Source organism: Saimiri boliviensis, chromosome 8, assembly GCF_048565385.1.
Source record: "Saimiri boliviensis isolate mSaiBol1 chromosome 8, mSaiBol1.pri, whole genome shotgun sequence".
NCBI lineage: Eukaryota > Metazoa > Chordata > Mammalia > Primates > Cebidae > Saimiri > Saimiri boliviensis.
Genome location: NC_133456.1, coordinates 86160195 through 86180091, shown reverse-complemented (window position 1 = coordinate 86180091; position 19897 = coordinate 86160195). Strand labels below are relative to the sequence as shown.

Below are 19897 nucleotides of genomic sequence, written 5' to 3'. Positions count from 1 at the left end.
CTATGTTTATTAACTGATTACTTACTCTGGGTCCATTAATGTCTGTGTATGTATATTGCATTATTAGTAGGACATGATCACTTCTCTTCTTGATCTTCTTTTTTAAAAAAAATCAGTTTAGTTAACACTGAACCTTAATATACCTATTTCAAATTATAACCAAGGTGGAGCATCCCTGGTGGATGGTGTGATTGTGTAAGGAAACTGGAATTTAGAAGATCTGGCCTCCAATCCCAAACTGAGCAGATAGGAATGTACTATTAGACTTTATAATTTAACTTATTTGAGCTTAAAGGTTAATTATTATCCAAATGTGCAATCCCATTGGTCCTGAGAGAAAACTCAGAATGGTGAAAGATTATTCTGTGTAAAACAAATATTAAGATTTCTTTTTTTTTTTTGAGACGGAGTTTCACTCTTGTTATCCAGGCTGGAGTGCAATGGCGCGATCTCGGCTCACCGCAACCTCCGCCTCCTGGGTTCAGGCAATTCTCCTGCCTCAGCCTCCTGAGTAGCTGGGATTACAGGCACACGCCACCATGCCCAGCTAATTTTTTGCACTTTTAGTAGAGACGGGGTTTCACCATGTTGACCAGGATGGTCTCGATCTCTTGACCTCGTGATCCACCTGCCTCGGCCTCCCAAAGTGCTGGGATTACAGGCTTGAGCCACCGCGCCCGGCCTAAGATTTCTTAAGTTAAAATGAGAGGGAGGAGAAATCTGATATCCCAAAAGGATAAGCAACTCTTAGGCTGTGTATTAACTGTTTGCTACAGCTTCTTTTCTCTCTCTACTCTTCCCCACTCAAGGTTCTTAAGGATATGTGTTCATCTATTCTGTCACTGGCTCAGAGTTTGCTTCACTCTCTAGACCAGAGTATAATTTCATTTGGCAGTCTTCTATACAAATATGCATTTAAGTTTTTTGACACATACTGCCAGCAGGTATGTTGAAACATTTATTTTGGTAAGGAGGGAACAGGGGAAGGGAAAATAATGTGATGTTTATTTCTTGTTGGTTGGAACTTACTGAAGGGGAAGGAACTCTGAACTGGGTCTCAGGAAAGCTCAATTCTAGTCCCAGCCTTGATGAAATGAAGAGACTTGACTGGTGGATCTAACTCTGTGTTCTGAGCTCTAAGATCCTCTGTCTGAAATCAAGATCCAGATCCAGGCTCTTTCAAATAAACCTTGGCTTAAGTATTGGGGTCATCAATAGGTAGTTTCCATAATACAGGAATGGCAGTTAAATTTAGCTGTAAATAATTCCAATCTTGGAATTGTTCTCTAGAAAAAATTGTGGCAAAAAACAAATGAACAAGAAATGCTTGAGGTTCTAACCCTATTTCCAAGAACATGAGACACTTTTTTTTTTTTTTTTTTTTTTTGAGATGGAGTTTTACTCTTGTTGCCCAGGATGGAGTACAGCGGCAGGATCTTGGCTGACTACAGCCTCTGCCTCCTGGGTTCAAGCGATTCTCCTATCTCAGCCTCCTGAGTAGCTGAATTGCAGGCGCGTACCATCACTCCCAGCTATTTATTTATTTATTGAGACAGTTTCAATCTTGTTGCCCAGGCTGGAATGTAATCGTGTGATCTTGGCTCATGGCAACTTTCACCTCCCGGCTTCCAGTGATTCTTCTGCCTCAGCCTCCCAAGTAGCTGGGATTACAGGCATACACCACCAAGCCCACCTAATTTTCTATATTGGGTAGAGATGGGGTTTCTCCACGTTGGTCAGGCTGGTCTTGAATTCCCAACCTCAGTGATCCGCCCACCTTGGCCTTCCAAAGTACTGAGATTACAAGGTGAGCCACCACGCCCAGCCTAATTTTTTGTATTTTTAGTAGAGACAGGGTTTCACCATGTTGGCCAGGCTGGTCTTGAACTCCTGACCTCAGGTGATCTACCTGCCTCCACTTCCCAAAGTGCTGGAATTATAGGCATGAGCCATCACACCTGGCCGAGACACATTTTAATAGCGTATGTCCAGAGAGGGAGGACTGTACTTGCGTAAAATGTTTATGAAAGCAAGTACTGAACAGTGTCTTTATTTTGTGTTTTTACATATATTCTTCCTATTATTAGCAATGTTAAAATGCATTTAAATAGAACTTTTAAAATGAAGATTTATGAAAAAAAAATTTCAAATAGAGCCATAGTTGCAGCTGACGTGCGGTAGCTGTTGCAATTGAGAATATAATTCTGTTATGACTATCATGGAGCGATGGTATAAAAGAAGAATGGCATCTAAGACATTTTTGAACCCTCTTAATATCTTAGAGACACTATCATAATTCCATGTTTGCTTGGAAACATGCGAGTCTAGCCTGTACTATATAGAGAAAACCTTTAAAGCTTTTAGCTCCTTGAGTGCCATCTTTTTGAGAAATTTCAACTGATCTTGTATAACTCCAACTTAAAGTGTAAAATTTAATACATATGAGGAAAAAGAAAGAGGAAAACTATGCCAAGAAGCAAAATCAGGAGGGCTTAGGTAGTGCTCACTGATAAATTATGGGAAATAGGTCAAGAGTGGTTGATAATAGTTACATTGCTTATTCCTATATCTCCTGAAGCCACCATTAATGAAAACTAAATAATAGATGATGGGATTGGGTTGATTGTTATTTTAACAAAGTAGAGATTGAAGAGGCCTTGGGGTAAACCCTTTTAGAGCAGCCATTCCATATTTTGTTTTAGACTGTCTATTGACTCTCCCCTGTATAGGAAGTGGTTGGTGCCTTAGTGACCCATATCTGCAGTGGGAATGAAGCTGAAGTTGATACTGCATTAGATGTCCTCCTAGAGTTGGTGGTATTAAACCCATCTGCTATGATGATGAATGCTGTCTTTGTAAAGGTATCTCATTGCTTCTTGTACCTTAGATATTGAATATATAATTGGTAGGAGGAGGTGGGAAGGAGGTGAAATAATGGGCGAGTAATATAAATAAAAAGTGACTTTTCTATATGTTAATTCATTCAGTAAACACTTCTTTATACTTAATCTATGGGCTAAGCTCTATTCTGGGTGCTGTGCATGTAAAGTAGGTCCTTGCCTTTGATATTAAAGACTAAGACACCTAAGCAAGTCACTATAAATACAACATGGTGAATTTTCCAGTAACGTACTATAGATGCAACAGAGCAAGAATAATTATTTAGCCTGGGAAGCTGGAGAAATCTTCAAAGAGGCAATTTGAGTGATTGCTGAAGGATAGGAATGGTTGACAAGTAAGGGAATTGGATTCTAGACAGAGAAAAGTTTGAGCAGAAGCAAATTGTTGCCCAAGTCAATGGTGTGACTTGGAGGAATGAGAAGCAAACAAGCATGACTGAAGTATAGGATATATATGGAGAGGAGTGGTGGGAGGTGAGGCTGGTAAGATACAGGACAGGCCCATGTTGCAAAGAATCTCAAATAACCTGCTAAAGAGTTTCAACTTTATTTTCTAGATAATAGGGAGCTATTACCAGTTTTTAGATAGAGTTGACCTAATCTACTCGACTTTGACAGATAACTCAGTAGGCTATATAATGGGTGGATTGGAGACCACTAAAATGGTCTAAGGGAGTGAGAGTAGGGTCAGATTTTGGTCATGGGAATGTAGAAGAAATGATGGTTTAAGAGACAATTTGGTGTTAGAATTAACATGACTTGGTGACTGTTAAGAATATGGTGGCAATAAAAAACAGGAAAACTAGGTTTGAGTTTATCATCTTAGAAAACTAATGGTTGTGTCATTTTCCTGAGACCAGGAGGGAGAACATCTTCTGTAGGAAGTATGATGAGTTCATTCTGGGATAGCCACGTGTAGATGGTTAGTGGATAGTTGGAAATTCTGGTTTGGAACCCTGTGGGGCACCCTTTGGTAGAAGATTTAATTTGGGTATTCATAACCATATAAATGTGAGCTCAACTGAGGCAGTTTAGAGGCAGAAGACCATAGAAGCTTAGAAGAGCACAGACATTTTGAGAACGTTGCAGTTTAAGTGGCAGACTAAAGCAAATGTCCATAGAAGGAAAATGAAAAAACTAGAAGGTGAGTAATGTGAGCTTGAAGGATGTCAGGTAGCAAAAGCCTAGGAATGAGTTTCAGGACTGAGGAATTTATCTCAAGTGTTGGATACTGTAGGAGTTGAAGATGGAGCATAGGTTATTGGCTTTGGTAATTAGGATAGCTCTGGTAACCTTTGAAAGAACAATGTTAGTTGAATTGTAAGGATGGAAGACAGAGAAGAGTAACTTGAAAACTGGGGGAATAGAGTCAATATTGAGAAGCATCAAGGAGGAAGAGAAAATAAGAAAAGTAGCTTAAGAGAGAAGCTGGTTGCAAGAGAGATTTTTTAGATGAGGAGGTTTGAGATTGCTTTTAGGCTGAGAGAAGATTCAATAGAGAGGAGGAAATGGAAATTTTTTAAAATTAAAAGTTTACAAAGCTGTTTTATTACTTTTTCCTCAGACAAACTATGAAAGGGAATATAGCTGTTATTGCCATGTTACAGATGAGAAAAGCTGAAGCATTTTCCAAGGTCACAAAGTAAATAGTTTCCTTGTGACTCCTTCCAGATCTGTAGAGAAAGAAGAAAAAGTTCATTGAGTAGAAGCTGGGAAGGGATGATGTGGCAAGGAATAGGGTAAAGACATAGCTTTTGATAGAATACTGTTTTCACCGAAAAAAAAAAAAAAGGAAAGGTGGAAGTAAAAAATACAGAGAACGGAGAACTGGAAGATGCATTAGAATGACTAAGCAGAAGATTATTAAAGCCCCGGATTATTGTGGTTCAGAGTGAAGAGGACAAAGAAAACATCTTTCCTGATATTTGTTCCTACTCTCTGATAATAAGAGAATTAGAAAGCTTTAAGAGTTTTCTCAGTTTATATCCAGTCTATCAAACCTTTGGGCTCTGAGCAGAGCTTTTAGAACTTAAGCTCTTCTTTTTTTTTTTTTTTTCTTTTTTAAAGAGATGCGGTTTCACCATGGCCAGAATGGTCTCCATCTCCTGACCTCATGATCCACATGCCTCAACCTTCCAAAGTGCTGGGATTACAGGCGTGAGCCACTGCGCCAAGCCTAAGACTTAAGCTTTTTTTTTTTTTTTTTTTTTTTTTGAGATGGAGTTTCGCTCTTGTTACCCAGGCTGGAGTGCAATGGCGCGATCTCGGCTCACCGCAACCTCCGCCTCCTGGGTTCAGGCAATTCTCCTGCCTCAGCCTCCTGAGTAGCTGGGATTACAGGCACACGCCACCATGCCCAGCTGATTTTTTGTATTTTTAGTAGAGATGGGGTTTCACCTTGTTGAGCAGGATGGTCTCGATCTCTTAACCTCGTGATCCACCCGCCTCGGCCTCCCGAAGTGCTGGGATTACAGGCTTGAGCCACCACACCCAGCCTAAGACTTAAGCTTTTAAGGAAACTAAAAAGTTTTAGATACCTGGCTATCTATGTGTGCCTCTCTTACAGGGATTTTAATTTTTTTATTTTTAAGGGAAAAAAATGTTAGTTGCTAGCGTCATTGTTGGTATCATTTTTCCACAGGGCATTTTAGATTATCTAGATAACATATCCCCTCAGCAAATACGAAAACTCTTCTATGTTCTCAGCACACTGGCGTTTAGCAAACAGAATGAAGCCAGCAGCCACATCCAGGTAAGGGGCAATATGTTGGGAAATTTTTTTTTTTTTTTTTTTTTGAGATAACCCAGACTGTAGTGCAGTGGCTCATTGCAACTTCCGCCTCCTGGGTTTAAGCAATTCTCCTTGCCTCAGCCTCCCGAGTAGCTGGGACTACAAACACATGCTACCACACCCAGCTAATTTTTGTATTTTTAAACCACTTTACTTGAAATTTGCTGGACAAAACCAAGCAAATGATAGATTTACTAGTCTGTGTAGTAGTGGAAATAGAGTACATAGCCATAGTTCCAGCAATTTTTTATTCTTACCACAAACATTAAGGGCCTACTCTGCGAGGCACTGATAAATTAGATCAATCCTCTGCCCTCAGAAAAAAAGCTTTGTCTCTTAGGGTACAGATGGGTCTGTGATCAGCTAATCATGAAACTATTCAGCTTCTGAATGCAGTGGGGGCACATAATTGCCTTGTTTCCTAAGAAACATGTCCATCTAATGTGAACTTAACCTGGGCTTGCTTTTGTTTGTGGACATCATTCACTGAAAAAGCCAGGCTGTAATCCCAGCACTTTGGGAGGCCAAAGCAGGAAAATCATGTGTGCCCAGGAGTTTGAGACCAGCCTGGGCAACATAGTGAAACCTGTCTCTACAAAAAAATAACGCCCAGCCTTGCCTCCATGTTTAAATCTTTACCTAAGTATTTTATTCTAGTTCAGTATTCTAGCTGAGCTGTCATCAACATTATGATAATTTTCATATCCTTATAGAAATATTAATAATAAAAACTATTATGATTGAATGTCCATCATGTGCCAGGCACTGTTCTAGAAGATTTTGGTAATTTGTCTCGAATCCTTAAAACAACCTTCCCCATTTCACAGATGTAAAAATTAAAACTTGGAGAGATGAAATGACTTGCTAAAGACACAGAGGGATGGGCATGGTGGCCCATACCTGTAAACCGAGCACTTTGGAAGGCCGAGGTGGGCGGCTCACCTGAGGTCAGGACTTCAAGACCAGTCTGGCCAACATGGTGAAACAAAGTTAGCCGGGTGTGGTGGCAGGCACTTATAATCCCAGCTACCCAGGAGGCTGAGGCAGGAGAACTGCTTGAACCCAGGAGGCAGAGGTTGCAGTGAGCAGAGATTTCACCATTGCATTTTAGCCTGACAAGAGCTAAACTCCGTTCTCCAAAAAAAAAAAAAAAAAAGGAAACAGTAGAACTCTTTATGGTCTAGCTGTATAACTCAATATCCATTCATTCTTTTGCTGTGCCATGCCAGCATTTTCATTTTTCTTCATCGTCTCATTGCAGGATGACATGCACTTGGTGATAAGAAAGCAGCTCTCTAGCACCATATTCAAGTACAAACTCATTGGGATTATTGGTGCTGTCACCATGGCTGGCATAATGGCAGCAGACAGGTAGACATGGAGATTCTGACTTCTGTGGTTTAAGATCAGTTAATCTTGCTAACTAAGTATTACATCACATAGACATTTTAACAGTAGATGTTACAACTATAAGAGAAATGAGCAAATGTGTTTTGGAACTTTTCCATGTTTCCTCCTAATCGTGACTGTATATGATACCATGTATGTTTTTTGCTGGATTGTGCTCCTAGCCACTACAGTCTGTGGGTGAAAACTAAGGATTGCCTAGAGGTAAAATTCTAGAAATCTTTGCACAAAAAGGGAAACCTGATTATTTTGGAATGCATTTTTCTGTATCTGCTTCTGATATAGGCACTAGACAACTCAGGTGTCTACGTTGCTGTGTCATTTCTGTCTGGAACTTTATACAAAGTTCAGTTTGCAATTCAGTTCATGCTCCTTGGAAATTATTTTCTGAGACATCAGGAGACATCTTTAGAACCCACATTGTGGAATCCTAACTAGGGAAAAGGAGTCAGACTAGTGGGAGCAAAGAAAGCAAAGAGAGAAAATGTATAATTCTGCCTTTTTTCATAGTCCAGGACATGCAGCTTTCCTGTGTCAAACTTAACACCAAGACACCTGCAAGTTAGCTCACTGCAACCTTGGCATCATCAGTACTGCACAAAACTCTCTTCAGCAGATAGCATACCTCATAAATACTATTCTATAAATCCCCAGCAAGCCTTTGTTTCCTTGCAGTCAGCTCCTCTATTGCTGGCTGGCCATTGCTTTCTTGCAACGTATTTTCATACTTTCTCTCTAATAAATCTGCCTTTCTTTACCTACAGCTGTCTTGGTAAATTCTCCCTAGCTCTCCTCCTGCTAGCAGCTCAGATAATCGTTGCTCCTCTGTGACACATTAATGGAAAGAGGTTGCAGAGTGTACTCTTAAGAGTTCATTCACTGAAGCCATACTGCTTGCCGGGGGTCAAATTCTGGCTTCCTTGTTTATTAGCTAAATTACCTTGGGTAAGTTACTTTATCTCTGCCTTTGTAGACTCACATTTACAGGATAATAATAGTATTTACTTCATAGAGTTGTTGAGAACATTAAAGGGTTAGAGCAATGCCCAGCACATAATATGTACTAAAGAAGCACTTGCTCTAATTATTACTAATTTGCCCTTTATATATATAAGAAAAAAGAAAAGAAAAAAATAGATAACGATTCTTTGCTCTAGTCTGTTTTATATGGACGAAATAAATACTCTTCTCTGCCTTCATACACTTTTATCTTTACCCTACTCCAGAGAAGTCAGAATTCTTAAACTTATTGCCAATTGTTACAAAATATTACATAAGGGAAATTACAATTCTTTGTTTTTAGAAGTGGATCATCTAGTTCAACCCAAGAGAGAGCCAGTCTGAGTGATGAGCAGTGCACTCAGGTGAGTTGTTGATGTTGTTGTTGTTCTTCTTCTTTCTTCATCTTCTTCTTTCTTCCCTCCTCCTTCCTCCTTCCTCCTTCCTCCTCCTCCTCCTCCTCCTCCTCTTCTTCCTCCTCCTTCTTCCTCCTTCTTCTTCTTCTTCCTCTTCTTCTTCTTTCTTCTTTCTTCTTTCTTCTTCTTCTCTCTTTTTTTTTTTGAGGCAGAGTTTTGCCATGTCACTCAGACTCCGGAGTGCATGGCAAGATCTCAGCTCACTGCAACCTTCACCTTCCAGGTTCAAGTGATTCTCCTGCCTCAGCCTCCAGAGTAGCCGTGATTACAGGCACTGACCACCACACCTGGCTAATTTTTTATATTTTTGTTAGAGACAGGGTTTCACCATATTGGCTAGGCTGGTATCGAACTCCTGACCTCAAGTGATCCACCTGCCTCAGCATCCCAAAGTGCTGGGATTACAGGCATGAGCCTCGGTGCCCTGCCAAGTTCTTATAATGTAATTGGATATGTTAATGGGTAACTGAGGAATTGCTTCTAGTCACTGTCAGTTCACCAGAAAGTGCTTCTTTTGAAAAAGAAGTTTTCCTGAACTTCTTTTATGTTTATTTATTTATTTTGGGCCCAGATCTCAACTCTGTTACCCAGGCCGGAGTGCAGTGGTGCCTCCTGGGTTCAAGTGTTTCTCCTGCCGCAGTTTCCCAAGAGGCTGGGATTATGGGCTTGTGCCACCATGCCCAGCTATTTTTGTATTTTTAGTAGAGACGGAGTTTAACCATGTCGGGGTTTCGCCATGCTGGCCAGGCTGGTCTTGAACTCCTGATCTGAGGCTATCTGCTCACTTCAGCCTCCCGAAGTACTGGGATTATAGGCGTGAGCCAGCTCACCCAGCCCCATTACATTTATTTCTATATCCATTTAATCTCTCTAATTAAATTACAAAGTCTTAGCAAGCAAGATTTGCCATGTTTATGGAATAGCACTTTGGTTGAGCATGGGGACAAATAAGTGTATAGTTGGAAAGTAGGATATAAAGCTAGTTTAGGCAGTTCACTGGAGAGCACGTTGGGAGCCCAATGTAAGGCTAAGTGCCTCACAGGGTCGTGGGGTGAGCCTTATGCTGTGCTGAGGCGCAGGATCCGAGAAATAAAGAGACAGGACACCGAAGTACAAAGAAAATGCAGCTGGGCTCAGGGGGCCACGCCACCTATAAGCGGAGTCAGGTGAGGCTGGCTGGCAAGGCGCCTGGTGAGGTGACGAAGCCCTGAATGTCCAGAAGCGTGAGTATTTATTGTGTATAGGTTAGGGGGCAGGGCAGTGAGTGAAATCTTCTTTAAAGATAGTGATAGGGTCGTGAGCAATAAAACATAGGGTCCACCCCCATTAGGTCACCTAGGCCAGGAGATGGACAGCATGCAGCAAGGGGCCCGTTCCCACAAAGACAAGGGCCATGTGCAGTAAGGGGTCCACCCCCATTAGGTCACCGAGGCTTGAAGGTGGGCCATGCGAAGTGAAGAGGGTGCAGAGTGCGATACTTCTATCTATGGGAAACTACTTCTAAGAAGATTTATTGGAGGATGCTTGAATCACATAGCAATGACAGAGCTCTCAAGGTTACTGCCACCTACTGGCAGCTTCCAATGGGTTCTATGGGAAGATGCTTTTCAAGCAGCACAGTAGCAAGAGCTGATAAAGTTCACAGTCACCAAGGTGGATTGCCGTTCTGAGGGCAGCCTTCCACAAGAACTGGAGCAAGGTCCTACAACTCCTTTATCAGGAGGAGTGGCTCTCGCCCCGAGCCTGCCATACAGCGGGTATCTTTACAATACTGAATGCTGCCACCTGGGCCATGGATTCTTGTCCTGGTATAACTGTTTTTCCCTTAATTCATGCTCTGCACTGTATCTGCTCTAGGCATTCCTCTGATTATAAGCTGCTTATTCCTTAATTCATGTTCTGTACTGTGTCCACTCTAGGCATTCCTCCGATTAGGAACTAAGATATAATTATAGGTATATATGTAGGGAAATATTCTTTAGGCACTCACACTATCAACTATTATATGATTATATATAAAGGGAGCCTACAAGCCCTATTTCTATAAACAATATATGATTATATAAAGGATTACATAAAAGGAAATAGCTGAGTAGTAACAGTGTAAAGTGAGATATTCCTCAAACCCTAACTGTGCCAGTGTTCTGCTTAGCTCTCATTCCTCGGTGCCTATATGGGGGGTTACCCACAGGTCACGGCGGCTCAGCCTGTAATCCTAGCACTTTGGGAGGGTGAGGCAGGAAGATCACTTGAGGTCAGGAGTTTGAGACCAGCCTGGCTAACATGGTAAAATCCTGTCTCTAATAAAAGTACAAAAAAATTAGCTGGGCATGGTGGCAGGTGCCTATAGTCCCAGCTACTCAGGAGACTGGGGCAGGAGAATTGCTTGAACCCAGGAAGCATAGGTTGCTGTGAGCCAAGATCACCCCACTATACTCCAGCCTGGACAACAGAGCAAGACTCCGTCTCAAAAGAAAAAAAGAAAAAGCTAGTTGAGAGAAAACAGAGGGCCTTGAATGCAAAGCAATACATTTTTATTTCATTCTTCAGGCAGAGGTATTTCTTCAGGATTTCTTGTCATGGAAATGGTTAAATCAAAGCTTTGCTTTAGAAAAATTAATCTGGCTGCAGTGTCTGACAGATTGGAAAAGGATGATATTGAAAAGAGACATACTGGTCAGGACGTTCAGGAAAACTTCAAGTGAGAAATAGAGCTTTGCCAGTAAAATAAGAAAGTGAGAAACTTAGTCTTGAATGGGGCGAATGGAGTTTAGGAAGGATTGGCAGCCCAAGGTTTAAACCATTCTTCCTCTTTGTTCCAGGTGACCTCCTTGTTGCAGTTGGTTCACTCCTGCAGTGAGCAGTCTCCTCAGGCCTCTGCACTTTACTATGATGAATTTGCCAACCTAATCCAACGAGAAAAGCTGGATCCAAAAGCCCTGGTAAAGCCAATTGTCTTAAAGCAATAAAGCATGAGAGCTGCTTTACTATATTCTTCAAGTCTTTCTCTCCAGTGCAAAAATAGAGAGATCATTCTGTGAGCTCTTCTAAATTCTAATTGGGAAAGGCGATTCTGCCCTACCCTGCCTCAGGGCTCTTCTCTGAGGCCTCCTTCACTTAATAACAATAACAATAGTAAAGAAGAGATTGAGGTTGTTAATGATGATGGCTGCTATCTGTCTGAGAACTCTGTTCTATGCTAGGCCTTGTGCTAAGTGCTTTTTATGCACTCTTTTTTCTGTTTCACAATAATATTTAGTTACTTCCTTTTTAGAAATGAGGGAACTGAGACTTAGGTTAACAGTAAATACACCCTGCACTGCCTTTTTTGTTTGTTTGCTTCTTGAAGGAATGGGTTGGGCATACCATCTGTAATGATTTCCAAGATGCCTTCGTAGTGGACATCTGTGTTGTTCCGGAAGGGTAGGTATTGTTTACCTGCTGGCTTGGTTGTACTGGTGAAGTTACATTCTGTCAGTAGCTGATACAGCTTTAGAATACCCTTGACCTCAGCTACAGCTACCCACTCCCACAGGTTCTTTCCTCCCAACCTCAGCACTCCTGCACCCTTAGCTCCAAAATTCCTAAAAGGTTCACTGTTCGTTCTTCTGTTTCTAATTTCTCCCCATGATAGTTGTGTTTGAAATTGGTTTGCTCTAGTGGTTTATCCCATAGCCTTGTGTATTCCTGAGCTGCAGCATCAAATTCTGGTTTTTCTCCGCAGTGACTTTCCATTCCCTGTGAAAGCTCTGTACGGACTGGAAGAATACGAAACTCAGGATGGGATTGCCATAAACCTTCTGCCGCTGCTGTTCTCTCAGGAGTTTGCAAAAGATGGAGGTCCAGTGACTTCACAGGAATCAGGCCAAAAGTCAGTATAGTTTTTCTTTCCTAAACCTGTTAGTGTTTTGAATGTTCACAGGGAATTCCACAGTTCTTTCATCAATATATGAGGAACTTGAGTCAAAAAGTTTCTCTGAGGACAAATGGTATTTGGAGAGGTTAGGGAGAATGGGGAAGATTCCTTGTTTTTTTCTGGATCCTTGGCTTGAGATTTATAGTGCCTTGTGTGAGCCAACAGATATTCTGAGACTACATTCTTTTTTGTTTCTTATTCTTTCCCTCCCTTGAACATCCTTGGCTACCTCTGCCTCTCTTAACCTTCTCTTTATCTTATTTCTGGTTCTCCTAACACATGGACTTTCATTCCTCATACCTCTGCCATCCTACAATTCAGCTCATTATATTTATTTTCTTAATGGAGCATCCATTAAGTTCTGGGTGAATCACTTGAGGCCAGGAGTTCGAGACCAGCCTAGCCAACATGGTGAAACTCCATCTCTACTAAAAATACAAAAATTAGTGGGGCATGGTGGTATCTGCCTATAATCGCAGCTACTCAGGAGGCTGAGGCAGGAAAATTGCTTGAATCCAGAAAGCAGAGGTTGTAGTGAGCTGAGATCGTGCCACTGCACTCCAGCGTGGGTGACAGAGCAAGACTGTCTCAAAAGAAAAAGTTGCGCTCCCTATGTGTGTGGAGTAATATTCCTATGAAGTGTGGTCTAGAAATTGATTTTTCCTTTTCAGATTGGTGTCTCCACTGTGCCTGGCTCCCTATTTCCGGTTACTGAGACTTTGTGTGGAGAGACAACATAATGGAAACTTGGAGGAGATTGATGGTCTACTAGGTATAGGATGAAGTCATCAGATCCTTTCTTCTTTACACTCTTTGGTAAACTTAAGGAAAGGGCAGATCAATACATGGTATATGTGGGGAGGAATTTTCCAACTTCAGCAGAGTAGTTTAGCATTGGAATTCCAAAGACAAAACAGTACATGCAGAATCCCATTATGTTAACAAATCAGTTGTTGCAAAAACTTTCTATTTATATTTGTTGGTTTGCTACATGATATGCAAATATTTTAATCAGATCTTGGCCTTCAAATATGAGTTAAAGGGGAAAGTAAGTAGCAAGGAGAGCTAGCTCTAGAGGTAGCTTCCAGATTTTATTGGCTTGAACTAAAGGTAGTTGGAAATGTTTGTTCTCTCTCAGATTGTCCTATATTCCTAACTGACCTGGAGCCTGGAGAGAGGTTGGAGTCCATGTCTTCTAAAGAGCGTTCATTCATGTGTTCTCTCATATTTCTTACTCTCAACTGGTTCCGAGAGGTGAGCAGAGTTAATAAGATGTTTCATTTACTCTCCATGGTTTTTCTCAAAACTATTTTTTTGGTTCCTGCAAGACTCACTAAAAGTCTCCACCAAGCACTAACCCCTGTGTGTTTCTCTGTTATGTCCCACCAACCCCCAATTAGATATACCTCCTTACGTAGCCAAATCAGAAACTTAGAATTCACTTCACATTGCCTATGCTTTATTTTCTCCAAGCTGCCTTCTACCTAGAATGACCTCACTTTCTCCACTGTAAAACTACTGGTCATCCTAGCACAGGCATGTGCTTACTGTTTTGATTTTACTGTGGTGGTAGTTTCCCTCCCATTAGAACATACTGTGTTTAATGATAATGACAATGATGGCAACATCTTACATCTCTATCTCACTGCCTTCCCCTTACATATTATTTCAGGAATGTTTGTGCATTTGAATGAGCTTATTTGATTACCACAGCTCTGTTATGATGTGGGCAGGATAGGTATTGCCCTCAATTTACACATACTGAATTTCAAGTATAGGGAATTCAAAGTAATTAAAAAGTTTTAAGTACTTTCACTATACCAAGTGCTGGACTCATTTTTTTCTGAAGAAATACTTAGAAAGCTTAAAGACTCAGCCAAGGTCACACAGCTAATAAGTAGCAGAATAGAACTTGTTTCATTAAAGTGTGTGCTCTCTGGCTATTCTACCTTGTAACATAACTAGTAATAAGCAAAACTAGGATCTCCTTTTTTTTTTTTTTTGAAGATGGAGTCTTGGTCTGTCACCCAGGCTGAAGTGCAGTGGCACAATCTTAGCTCTCTGCAGCCTCCACCTCCCAGGTTCAAGCAATTCTCGTGCCTCAGCCTCCCGAGTAGCTTGGATTACAGACTTGTGCCACCATATCTGGCTAATTTTTGTATTTTTGGTAGTGATGGCCTTTGCCATGTTGGCCAAACTAGTCTCTAGCTCCTGGCCTCAAGTGATCCCCCTGCCTCGGCCACCCAAAGTGCTGGGATTACAGGAGTGAGCCACCATGCCTGGCTGAATCTCCTGTTTTTGGCCCAGAGATTTCTTTATACCACCTTGCTGAGGACACTTCTATTACAGACTAAACTCAAAAGATCCTACTGTTCATAGACATCTCACAGCTCTGGATAAATAATACAAACAAGGTTAATATCTGAACATTTGGAAGTATAAGAATGTAATTTGTTTTTTGCAGATTGTGAATGCTTTCTGCCAAGAAAGATCACCTGAGATGAAGGGGAAGGTGCTTACCCGGTTAAAGCACATTGTAGAACTGCAAATAATCCTGGAAAAGTACTTGGCAGGTAAGGAAAGTGTCCTATACTCATAGTACTGCTAGGCCAGTAGTGAGGTGATAAAGCACTTAGCTTTCCCTGATACCAGAACCAGACAAAGACACATCACAAAAACAAAACTACAGGCCAATATCCCTGATGAATGTTGATACAAAAATCCTAACAAAATACTAGCAAGCTTAATTCAGCTTGCTACACAATAAAAAGATCAGCGGGGTGTGATGGCTCATGCCTGTAATCCCAGCACTTTGGGAGGCTAAGGCAGGCAAATCACTTGAGGTCAGATATTTGAGACCAGCCTGGCCAATATGGTGAAACTCCATCTCTATTAAAAATACAAAAATTAGCAGTCTTGGTGGTGGGCACCTGTAATCCCAGTTACTTGGGAGGTTGAGACGGCAGAATTGCTTGAACCTAGGAGACAGAGGTTGCAGTGAGCCAAGGTCATGCTACTGCGCTCAAAGCCTGGACGACAGAGCAAGGCTCTCAAAAAAAAAAAAAAAAAAAAGATCGTTCATCATGACCAAATGGTATGCTTTATCCCAGGAATAAATTCAACATACGTTTAACGTATATTCAACATACAATAATTCAAAGATTATTCAACCTACGTAAATCAACGTGATACATCATATCAACGGAATGAAGGACAAAAACCATGTAATATTCAAATTGATGCTTTAAATTTTTTTGTAAAACTCAGCATCCCTTGATTATAAAAAAGAAAAAAAAAAAACCTCAAACTGTATGTAGAAGGAACACACCTCAACACGATAAAGACTGTATGTGGCAGATCCATAGTTACTATTACACTGAACAGAGAAAAACTGAAAGCCTTTTCTCTAAGATATGGAACAAAACAAAGATACCCACTTATGTAAAACCACTATTATACAACATAGTATTGGAAGTCCTAGCTAGAACAGTCAGACAAGAGAAGGAATAAAAGGCATCCAAATAGGAAAGGAAGATATTAAATTATCCTTGTTTGCAGATGGTATGATCTTATATTTGGAAAAGCATAAAGATTCCACCAAGAAACTGTTAGATAAATTCAGTAAAATTGCAAGATACAGTATCTACATATAAAAATGAGTAGCATTTCTGTTTGCCAACAGCTAACAATCTGAAAAAGAAATCAAGAAAATAATCCATTTACAGTAGCTACAAATAAAATATCTAGAAATAAACTTAACCAAAGAAGTAAAAGATCTCTACAATGAAAACTGAAACATTGATGGAAGAAATTGAAGAACACACACAAAAAAGGAGGATACTTCATGTTCATGGATTAGAATAATAACCCAACACAATCTACAGATTCAAAGCAATCCCTATCAAAATACCAATGATACTCTTCACAGAAATAGAAAAAAAAAAATCCTAAAATTTTTACAGAACCACGGAAGACCCAGAATAGCCAAAGCTCCCCAGAGTAAAATGAATGAAACTGGAAGAATCTCATTACCTGACTTCAGATTATACTATAGAGCTGTAGTAACCAAAACAGCATGATGCTGACATAAAAACAAATCGTAGACCAATGAAACAGAAGAGAGCCCAGAAATAAAGTCATACATCTACAGTGAACTCATTCTCAGCAAAGGTGTCAAGAATATACAGTGGGGAAAGACACTCTCTTCAATAAATGGTGTTGGGAAAACCGAGTATCCATATGCAGAAGAATGAAACTAGACCCCTATCTGTTGCTTAATGCAAAAATAAAATTGAATTATAGGTTTAAATCTAAGACTTCAAATTATGAAACTACTAACAACAATAACTTTCAGAAAACTCTTTAAGACATTAGACTGGGCAGAGACTTCTTGAGGAATACTGCACAGGCAACCAAAGCAAAAAATGGACAAATAGTATCACATTAAGTTAAAAAGTTAAGTTTCAGCTGGGTGTGGTGGGTTATGCCTGTAGTCCCAGCACTTTGGGAGGCCGAGGTGAGTGGATCATCAGATATCAGAAGTTCAAGACCATCCTGGCCAAGATGGTGAAACCCCATCTCTACTAAAAACACAAAAATTAGCCAGGTGTGGTGGTGCACACCTGTAATCGTAGCTACTCAGGAGGCTGAGGCAGGAGAATTGCTTGAACCCAGGAGGTAGAGGTTGCAGTGAGCCAAGATCATGCCATTGCACTCCAGACTGGGCAACAAGAGCAAAACTCCATCTCAAAAAAAAAAAGTTGAGTCTCTCTCCTCTGCATAGCAAAGGAACACCAAAGTGAAGCAACAACCCACAGAATGGGAGAAAATATTTGCAAACTCTCTGATAAGGGATTAATAACTGGAATATATAAGTATAGGAAAAACATTCTGATTGAAAAACGGGCAAAAGATCTGAATAGACATTTCTCAAAAGAAGACATACAAATGGTGGATACATGAAAAGGTGCCCAACATTAAAATGACTTTTATCCAAAAGACAGGCAATGACAGATGGTAGTAAGAATATGGAGAAAAGAGAAGCTTTGTACACTATTAGTGGGAATGTAAATTAGTACGAGCACTCTGGAGAACAGTTTGGTTCCTCAAAAAACTAAAAATAGAACCACCATATGTTCCAGGAATGCCACTGGTAGAAAGGAAATCAGTATACCAAGGAGATAATCTGCACTTTATGTTTATTGCAGCACTATTCACAATAGCCAAGTTTTGGAAGCAACCTAAATGTCCATCAGCTGGTGAATGGATAAAATATGGTACATATACACAATGGAGTACTATTCAGCCATAAAAAGAATGAGATCCTGTTGTCTGCAGGAATACAGATGGAACTGGAGGACATTGTGTTAAGTGAAATAGGCCAGGCACAACATATTTTCACATATATGTGGGAGCTGAAAATTAAAATAATTAAACTCATGGAGATAGTGTAGAAGGTTGGTTACCAGAGACTGGGAAGGGTAATGGTGGTTGGGGGACTAGGAGAAATGGGGGTGGTTAATGGGTACAAAAATATAGTTAGATAGAATTAATAAGATCTAGTTCTGTTTTTGTTTTTTTGAAATGGAGTCTCGTTTTGTCAGCCAAGGTGGAATGCAGTGGCACAATCTCAGCTTACTGTAACCTCCACTTCCTGGGTTCAAGCAATTCTCCTGCCTCAGCCTTCCAAGTAGCTGGGACGAGGGTTGTGCACCACCACACCCAGCTAATTTTTGTACTTTCAGTAGAGACAGAGTTTTATCATATCGTCCAGGCTGGTCTTAAACTTCTGACCACAAGTGATCCACCTGCCTCAGCCTCCCGGAGTGCTGGGATCACAGGCATGAGCTAGTGCACCTGGCCAAGATCTAGTTTTTGGTAGCACAACAGGTTGACTACAGTGAACAATTACTTACTATACATTTTAAAATAACTAAAATAGTATAATTGGATTGTTAATAACCAAGGAAAGGATAAATGCTTGAGGTGATGGATACCCATTTACCCTTATGTGATTATTATGCATTGTATACCTGTATCAAAATATAGCTCATGTACCTCATCAATATATACACCTTTACTTTTTTTTTGTTTTGGAGACAGAGTCTCTCTTTGTTACCTAGGCTAGAGTACGGTGTGATCTTTGCTTACTACAACCTCTGCCTCCTGGGTTCAAGCAATTCTCCTGCCTCAGCCTCCCAACTAGCTGGGATTACAGGCACCCACCACCACACCCAGCTAATTTTTGTATTTTTGGTAGAGACAGGGTTTCACTTCATTGGCCGGGTTGGTCTCGAATTCCTGACCTCAGGTGATCCGTGCACCTCAGCCTCCCAAAGTGCTTGGGATTGCAGTCATGTGCCACCCTACCTGGCCACCATTTAAATTTAAATGTTTGTTTTAGTCCTTATCTTTTTGATAGTTATGTATCATTATTTAGAATGGTTTTATGATAATTTATCATAATTAGTATGATATTTCTGTGTTATTTCTGGCCAGTTTGCTATGCCAAAACAATGTCAGATGACTTGGATATGTCATAAGCATTCAGCCACACTTGGTAATTTTGGAAACTAGTTTTTAGCCAATCGAGTGACCGAATTTCAAGTCTAATGGTGGTGTGTCATTGGTACACATTGAACTTCAGCCTCTTCTCTGTTTCAGTCACCCCAGACTGTGTCCCTCCTCTTGGAAACTTTGATGTGGAAACTTTAGATACAACACCTCATACTGGTGCTGCTGTTTCAGCAAAAATCAGAAAGAAAGGAAAAATAGGTAAGTATGTTCTTTTCCTCTTGTCTTGTGTCTCTAAATAAGCTGCATTGAATTAGCCTAAAAGTTATGTGTATCATGGCATCAATAATTGGAGCAATTGCATAATTGAACCCTCTCTTTATTAGATTTATAAATACACTGTAATGTAGAGTTATAAAATTATCTCTTCTACCTCTAGGCAGTTTCCAAGAGGTTGCTTTCTGAGGGCAATGATATTTGGCAGACATGATTATTAATTACTTGAGGCACTTTTCTCTTTTTAATATAAAAGAAAGGAAACAAAAAGCAGGTGGCAGTAAGACATCCTCCTCCGACACATTTTCAGAAGAGAAAAATGCAGAATGTGACCCTACGCCATTACATAGAGGCCAGCTAAACAAGGTATTGGAATGATGGGTGTTCATGAAGGTTTGTGACATCCCGGTGTGATTAACAGAAACCCAGCTTTATTCTCTGCATTTTGCAAAGAAAAACAGCGAGGCAAAACTTTCTTAGGCTTTAGAATAATCTCCTTAGTAGCAAAGTTTGGATTAGACTCTATGTCCTTATTCCTGCCACACACTGTTGACTGTCTTTTTTTTTTTTTTTTTGAGATGGAGTTTCGCTCTTGTTACTCAGGCTGTAGTGCAATGGCGCGATCTCGGCTCACTACAACCTCCGCCTCCTGGGTTCAGGCAATTCTCCTGCCTCAGCC

At 40.5% G+C, this 19897-nt stretch overlaps 1 protein-coding gene across 7 annotated transcripts in view; it reads left to right on the top strand.

Moving 5' to 3' along the window:
* Positions 1-19897, top strand: part of FANCD2 (FA complementation group D2) — a 70794-nt gene that overhangs the window by 20733 nt on the left and 30164 nt on the right. For all 7 annotated transcript variants that reach the window (XM_074404804.1, XM_074404802.1, XM_074404801.1 and 4 more), the window contains 13 exons: positions 810-944; positions 2730-2861; positions 5542-5652; positions 6953-7062; positions 8402-8462; positions 11336-11455; positions 11863-11936; positions 12238-12384; positions 13101-13201; positions 13568-13683; positions 14894-15002; positions 19093-19203; positions 19475-19584. In XM_074404804.1, coding sequence (XP_074260905.1) covers positions 810-944; positions 2730-2861; positions 5542-5652; positions 6953-7062; positions 8402-8462; positions 11336-11455; positions 11863-11936; positions 12238-12384; positions 13101-13201; positions 13568-13683; positions 14894-15002; positions 19093-19203; positions 19475-19584 — 1437 coding nt within the window. The remainder of the gene's footprint in view (positions 1-809; positions 945-2729; positions 2862-5541; positions 5653-6952; positions 7063-8401; positions 8463-11335; positions 11456-11862; positions 11937-12237; positions 12385-13100; positions 13202-13567; positions 13684-14893; positions 15003-19092; positions 19204-19474; positions 19585-19897) is intronic.